At 41.3% G+C, this 7878-nt stretch overlaps 1 protein-coding gene across 1 annotated transcript; it reads right to left on the bottom strand.

Moving 5' to 3' along the window:
• Positions 1–3705: 3705 nt before the first annotated feature.
• LOC143017543 (uncharacterized) lies at positions 3706–4449 on the bottom strand. Its single transcript, XM_076172332.1, has 2 exons — positions 4333–4449; positions 3706–4146 (listed from the first exon to the last, which is right to left on the bottom strand). The coding sequence occupies exons 1-2, from the start codon at positions 4447–4449 to the stop codon at positions 3706–3708; spliced, it is 558 nt and encodes a 185-aa protein (XP_076028447.1).
• Positions 4450–7878: the final 3429 nt, after the last annotated feature.

Below are 7878 nucleotides of genomic sequence, written 5' to 3'. Positions count from 1 at the left end.
GGTCTTATAATTTTCAGAGCTACTTGTGCCTCATATTTATTTTTTTCCTCCATTTTCTTCTCCCATCATCATCATTTTCTTAGCACCTCCCACTGCTACCACCAATCCCTCCTTATTTTCCTCCACATTCAACAGCTCTAAAATACTCCACCCATCTTCCCCTTAACACTTCCTCTTCTGTTAAGATCTGCCCATCTGTGCCTTTAACTTTTTCTTCTTTACTTGATTCACCTTCCCTCCCTCTAATGATTTCCTTCCAAAACATATTTTCATTGCTTTCAAAATTTTGTCATACTCCTCCCACATTTTAAATCTGCTCTCCATTTTGCCTCCTTTATCTAATGTTTTGCTTTTTTTTCTTTATAAATATACTTTTCTCTCATTCTACTTTGCAACCAGTCCATGAATGCTCACGTTTGCTTCCTTTCTTCTACCACCCTCTTCACTTCATCATTCCACCACTCACAACCCTTCCTTCTGTTTCCTCTCATTCTTCTTGTTCTACATACCTTCTTTGTACACCTTGTCAACCTAACCTAACCATTCCTCTTTCACTCTATCCTTCACAACCTACATTTCTCTCAGCATCTCTTTGTACTCCTAATCCTTTTCTTTCTTATATAAACAGTTTGTTCTAAGCACCTCTCTACCTTACCCCTTAGGTTCCTTTCTGAGTTTACTTTTTTTACTACCTTTGTACCAATTTTATATTGACACAATATTCTATTTATGCTTTTTTCAAATTCCTTTATGCTACATTTCTTAATATTAAACTTCACTTCACATTTCTGACTCCATTTCCAGACTTAGTCCAGGTCTTCTTGAAAAGATATGCAGTCTTTCTCTGTACTTACTCTCTTTAGTACGAGGGGTGATCAAAAAGTAATGACAGTGATACCATATATTTTCACGGTACAGAAGTAAATCCAAATAGTGGCCTACATTCCTTCAAAGTACATCCTCTTTCGCCACTTCATGAAGCACTCACGGTACTCAGAAGCCGATATACCTCGTAGCTCTGAATTGACTGCTCGCGCCAGATCTTGGATGCGATGAAACAGCTTCCCTGCGATCGCACCCTTGATCTTTGGAAACAACCAAAAATCACAGGGAGCAAGGTCAGGCGAGTAGGGTGGGTGGGGGAGAAGTGTGATCCCCTGCTGCTCCAGGAACTGCACAGTGAGGCGAGCTTTGTGGGGGGCAGCATTGTCATGGTGCAGCAAAAGGCGCAATCGGCGACGGGTTGGTGCAGTCTTGGCCTGATATTCCAGGACTCGAGGAAGGACGTGATCAGTGTAGTACTGGGCTGTGATAGTACACTGTTGAGGCATTACATCCACACACATTGGTCCTTGTGAATTGAAGAAGATGGTGAAAAGGCGCTTCCTGCTGCGAAATCCTTCCTTCAGAATCTAAGGTCGAGGTTCTTCATCACTCAACCACACCATGTTAGACTGCTTGTCTCTGGTGGTGAAGAAAGAAATCCAACACTCATCTCCGGTAGCTACATCTGAGAACCGTTTCGGACCATTTGGCTCGAATTCAGCCAGCCATAGACAACAAATCCGCACCCGTTCGCTCTTCTGCTCTTCCGTAAGCAAATGAGGTATCCATCGAGCACACTTCTTCCTCAGCCCTAAGTGTTCATGCACGATGTCATGTGCGCTCCCATAACTGACACCGAGCTCCAAGGATAAGAATCGAAGAGTAACAGTTGGATCTTCGTCAATGATGGCCCGCGCACGGACCGTCGTTGCTTCGGTCACGGATGTCCGAGGGCGGCCAGGACGATGATCATCTTCTAGCTGCAATTTTCTGGCTGCAAAAGCTCGAATCCAGTGGGTTTCCAGAGATGGAGTAGACTCGGGAAAAACTTGCAACAATTCCTCTCTGATCTCCGTTGCTTTTTTCCCGAGTTTCCACCTTGTGAAGGTGTAGAATCTGCAGCCTTCTTTCGAAAAATCCATGTTTCCGGTTAGAGAGGCAAACCAACAATGACGCAATCGCACAGCGCAACGATAAATGTAAGCTAGACAAACAGCGACAAGCTCAAACATGTAACAACAGGCAACACTTGCTGCCCCTTGCTCCCCCCCCCCCCCAACACTTATAGTCTCTCAGCTACGAGTCCGACTGTCATTACTTTCTGATCACCCCTGGTAGTTTTGCATCATCTGCAAACTTCATATAACATTCCACACCTTCGTCCATATCATTTATATAAATAGCAAACATTATTGGAGCCAATACAGAGCCTTGTGGGACTCCACTTATCATATCTTCCCAATTTGAGGTCCTGTCTCTAAGTACATATATATATACCAAAGGCTTTTTCCCCCTTACATGGGAGGTAGCCAAAAGACAAGGCATAGAAACCACTCCCACCCATTCTATCCCCTACATACTCCACTCCCCTCTTATCTTGGCACCTCCTGGATGACAAGCCATCCCTGCATCTTGCTCACTGTCCTGGGTCAGAAGCAGTGTCGCAAGACACAGCAAGGCCGGTTCATTAATTCAGTGACCCCACCCTCTCTGTCTCCTCATGCAGACAACAGAGATGGGGGGGGGAGTCGCCGAATTAATGAAGCAGCCTTGCTGTGTCTTGCGACACTGCTTCTGACCCAGGGCAGTGGACAAGATGCAGGGATGACCTGTCATCCAGGTGCCAAGATAAGAAGGAGGGAAGAGGGTAGAGGGGAGTGGAGTACAACCCTCATTTTTCTTCTATTCAAGAAATCTTTCATCCATTCCAATAACTTTCCTTGTATTCCACCTATTATTTCAATTTTTCTTAGTAGCTTTTTGTGTGGTACTTTGTCAAAAGCCTTTTGTAAGTCCAGGAAAACACAATCTGCCCATCTGTCTTTCTTATATAATTTCTATTAATCTTGAGTAAAAGCATATTAAATTTGTGGTACATGATCTTCCATTTCTAAAACCAAATTGTTTAGGATTTAGTACATTGTTCTCTTCCAAGTGTTTAATCCATTTATTCATTTTAACTTTTTCACATATTTTTGCTACTGTGCTTGTAAGGGATACCGGTTTATAGTTTGTTGGATTTTGTCTCCTCCTTTGTATATTGGTACAATATTTGCCTTTTTCCAATCCTGTGGTACTTTTCCTTCTTTGAGTGAGAAGTCAATTATCTTGTGTATTTTGTCCGTGTATGAAGGGGTGATTGTGCTGACAGCACCATATGGGGTAGAAACATGAAACATAAGAGGAAGTTTAAATGTGTTTGAGATGAAATGTCTAAGAAATTTTGCTTACTTGCTTATAGAAGTCCGTCGCAGATGACGATGACCTCACTCCATGCCATGAATGGTGATAGATGAGTAAGGATGTATCAATGTTTTGGTGATTTCATTCGAATTCAGTTGTTGGCTTATTATGGTCAGTGGACTTTTTGATGGCTAATTAGTCCAATTCTGGGCTTGCAGATGCGGTCACAAATGTTACAAGGGAAGTGTTCTGCATTTTGCGGAGCATGATGCTGAAGATGTTGTTGTTCTAAAGTCCTGTTTATGTTGGTGATTAGTCATTCACTTCCTTGATGGCAGATGTTGCGCCAACCTTGTTTGTTGGAGGCCAGGTCTTCAAGATTTATAGGACTGACAGCACATTTTTTCAAAGTTGTTTTCATGTGGTCTTTATCTTTTTTGGGATCTTCCTGCTCTGCAAGTACCTTTAGCTAATTCACTATAGAGTATCTTGCAGGGGGAATCTGTCTGTAGGCATTCGGATGGTGTGACCCAACCATCTAAGTTGACGCTGAGATATAATAGTCTCAATTGGGTTAACGTGTGCTCTGCTATGAATTTCTGCATGTAGAACTCTATGCCACCACTTCACACCCAGTATACATTGGAGGCAGTTGGTGTGAAAAGCCTCCAGTTTTTTCAGGTGACGTCGGTACAGCACCCATGACTCACTTCTGTAAAGCAGTATGGATAGGCAGATCACTTTATATACAGAGATCTTGGTGGTACTGGTGAGGTCTCTGTTCATGAAAACTCTGTAGGATAGCCTCCCAAAAGATGCAGAAGCTAGTCCGATCTGCCGTTGCATTTCACTTGTGAGATCATTTGTGCTGCTTAGGACAGATCCCAAGTAAGTGAACTTTTCTATGTTTTTCAGAGGCTGATTATTAATAAGGAATATGGGAGCAGGTGATTAACACATATTGAGGACTTTAGTTTTCTGAACATTAATGGATAGTCCTGATCGAGAATAGGCTTCAGCTACAGCACTGATAGTTTGTTGTAGCCCATTTGGGGAAGAGCTAACAAAAGCTGTGTCATCCGCATATTGCAGTCATTGTATTGCCTCCATGGTGACAAGTGTCTTGGACTGCAATCTTTGTAGGTTAAATAGATTACCATCTAAACAGTAAGAGATGTAGACACCATCTGTTGGGCTGATGTTCTGCTTAGCAATTGTCATGACTGCGGCCATAAAGAGATTGAAAATGATGGGGTTACTAGGCTGGACAGAGTGAGATACAAGGAGGCGAGGAGAGCAGGGGTAGAAAAATGAGTTGGGAGACAGGGTTGATGAAAGAATATTGGGATGGTTTGAAAACATGGAAAGAATGAGTGAAGAAAGATTAATAATAGAAGTGTGTAAGGCAGAGGTGGATGAAGTGAGCAGGAGGAGAAGAGAGACAGAGGATAGGGGTAAGTGGAGAATGGTTGTATACGGGTGATGCTCTGATGCATGAAAGGGAGTGGGTGGGGGGGTGAGGGTTAGGCAATGATTGTGTGAATGATATTTTGATCCAGCCCAAAGAGACTCTATAAAAAGGAAAACTGAATCCACTGCAGTCAGTTTGATAATATGGAATACCCCTCCCTATATATTGCTCATTTGTAAAACTGACCAAACGGGTGTTCCTGTTGTATGTGGAATCCTTCCGAGGCATAGAGTTGGAGGCATGTGGTATTCCAGGGCTATTGCAATGAATTGCAGGCTGGCAAAACATTGTAAGGCCAATGGATGGGCATTTGTTGACAACTGGGACCGGTTTTACAGTAGAAACCATCTACATACAAGGGACGGGGTGGACTTGTCGCCCAGAGGATTTCGGCTCCTTGCTGAATCCCTTGAGCAAGTAGGCATCCTACAGGTTTTTTTCCAGGTAGATTGCGTGGGAGTAGGGGGGAAGTATCGGAATATAGTTCAGACAATAGAAACAACTTAGAGAGGGACTGTGAAAAGAATCACAAAAGCAGGTGGAGGGAAGATAAACTTAAAGTTTACTATACAAATAGCAGAAGCATAATTAACAAAATTTAATTGCTGTGAGGTAAAGCATGCATAGAGAACTTCAATATCATAGCTATTACTGAGTCCTGGATCAACATGGCTGATAAACATTTCCTTCAGGGAGGTTTTAATTATAGAACCATTGACTGGGAAACTTTAAAAGGAGATCAGGGAACAAAGATATTCCTAGATGTGGTGCAGGATAACTTCCTAAAACAAGTGATTACCGACCCTACGAGAGGAGTAAATACTCTGGACTTAGTTTTAACTAATAATGAGCACCTAATGAGTAACGTAAAAGTGGGAGATAGTCTAGGCTCTAGCAATCATCAAGAAATAAGATTTAATATTATTTGGGAAGAATTAAAAAATACGAACAACGTCCAAGTACCAGACTTCAGAAGAGCAAACTTTGACAATATAAAAACCTATTTGACATTGAATATGAAATGTCATGCCGACGTTTCGGACATTGTTGAGTCTCAGGGCGTGGCCGGGGGTCAGGTCATGACTAGAGATCGGGTCACGGAGGGTAATATGCATACCTTGGGTCAGGTCATTTGGGGGCGAGGGCTCAACAGACAGGTCAGCGATTTGGATGAAATGTATAGCAATCTAACTGATCTAATTATTAATGCACAAAATACATTTATCCCCCTGAAGTCAATACAGAAAAATAGTAATACTCCCAAATGGATGATGGACAGATTTAAACATGAGATTGGAATGAAAAGAGGACTTTACATAAAAACAAAAAACAGGGAAACACACCTTTGATCAAGATATAATGAAATGGCAAAGCTGGTTAAAAAGAATACACATACAGTGAAATGTAATTATGAAATTAAGGTTGCTAGTCAAGCAAGATCCAACCCAAAGGGTTTCTTTCATCTCTATAGAACAAAAAATAAAGAAGGAATAGGACCAATTAAAAATGATGAAAATGTCATGATAGAATCGGAGGAAAAAATGAGTGAGGAGTTTAACAATTATTTTCTATCGGTGTTTACTAATGAGAGGTTAGATAAAGTACCTGACTGCGATCCGATTTTCAGAGGGGATGAAGAAAGTAGTCTATCTAATATCAGCATTAGTAAAGTAGAAGTAGTCAAGCAGATTGAAAGACTTAAAGCTACCAAATCCCTGGGTCTAGATGAAATTTTTCCAAGAATGTTAAAGGAGTGTAAATTTGAAATCTGTGACCAGTTAACTGAAACATCTAATAAATCAGTAGACACTGGTTTTGTGCTTACTGCTAGGAGGCAAGCAAACGTTGATCCTGTTTTTAAGAAGGGAGATAGATTGTCTATATGCAACTACAGGCCAATCAGTTTGACATCGGTTATAGGAAAAATGCTTGAATCAATAACAGTAAATAGACTCAGAGAACACATCGAAAGACATAATTTAATTCGTGATTCACAGTATGGTTTCTCCAAGGGTAAGTCATGTGTGACTAATCTTCTATCCTTTTACACTAAAGTATATAAAGCGTCAGATATCAATGATAATTACAATATTATTTACTTTGACTTTGGCAAAGCATTCGATAAGGTGCCATACCAGAGACTACTAAATAAAATCAAAGCCCATGGCATAGGAGGAAAAGTGTTAGAATGGATTAGAGTTTGGATTAGTAACAGAAAACAGCGGGTCACCATAAATGGAGTAAAATCTAGGTGGGGCAATGTTACTTGTGGGGTCCCCCAGGGTTTGGTTTTGGGTCCCTTGTTGTTCATTATGTACATAAACGACTTAGATGATGGGATAAATAGTGATGTTGGTAAGTTTGTGGACAACACTAAAATAGGATGACTAATTAGGTCAGGAGACAACGCAGAGATTCTGCAGGATGATCTTAACCTCTTCAGTACGGGCCTTAAATCTCGCGGGCAGCAGCCGATGCCAGCTGTACGACGTGTCGTAATAATACTCGCATCATAAAATATAGTCACCGCTTATATCGATCGTTCTCTCTTTCACCCGTGAATTTTGATAACCATAGAAAATGTGACTACAAACAGTTTAGAAAGAATGTCATTACGGAGGGGCAACTACAATAAATATAATCAAGACGCCGATATGGCAGCCTCGCGTATCCACTTGCTCCTCATGACCCCTACGTGTGCGGCACCGTATGGAAGGGGTTAACAAATTGTTCACATGGTTGGTGAAATGGCAAATGAACTTCAATATCTCTAAGTGTAGCATGTTAAACTTAGGGCTACATAACCCTGAAAATAGATACAGTTTAGATAACATGCTTTTAGAGAAAACTGCATGTGAGACTTGGGAGTTCTAGAGAGTCTGGACCTTAAAACCAGGAAACAGTGCATTAGCGCCAGTAATAAAGCTAACAGAGCATTAGGTTTCATTGCTAGGATGATAACGAATAGAAGTGCAGAGGTAATTATTAAACTATCTAGTGAGTTAGACCCATCCCTGACTATGCGGTACAGTTTTTGTCTCTGTCCTACAGAATGGACATAAATTCACTAGAATCAGTACAGAGAAGAATAACCAAAATGATACATGGACTCCGAAATTTGCCTTATGAAGAGAGGTTTAGGCACCTTAACTTGCACTCTCTGGAAAGATGCAGAGTGC

The sequence above is a fragment of the Oratosquilla oratoria genome, chromosome 32 (assembly GCF_046742065.1).
Source record: "Oratosquilla oratoria isolate Oo_2021 chromosome 32, ASM4674206v1, whole genome shotgun sequence".
In the NCBI taxonomy this organism is placed as follows: Eukaryota; Metazoa; Arthropoda; class Malacostraca; order Stomatopoda; family Squillidae; genus Oratosquilla; species Oratosquilla oratoria.
This window is presented reverse-complemented; position numbering and strand designations above follow the sequence as displayed.

Bases quoted from the DNA above. Each gene is read 5' to 3' on its own strand.
- LOC143017543 (XM_076172332.1), bottom strand. From the start codon at position 4,449: ATGACAATTGCTAAGCAGAACATCAGCCCAACAGATGGTGTCTACATC. The intron at 4,147-4,332 runs GCAATACAATGA...ATTAATAATCAG, and splicing joins AGACACTTGTCACCATGGAG to CCTCTGAAAAACATAGAAAA.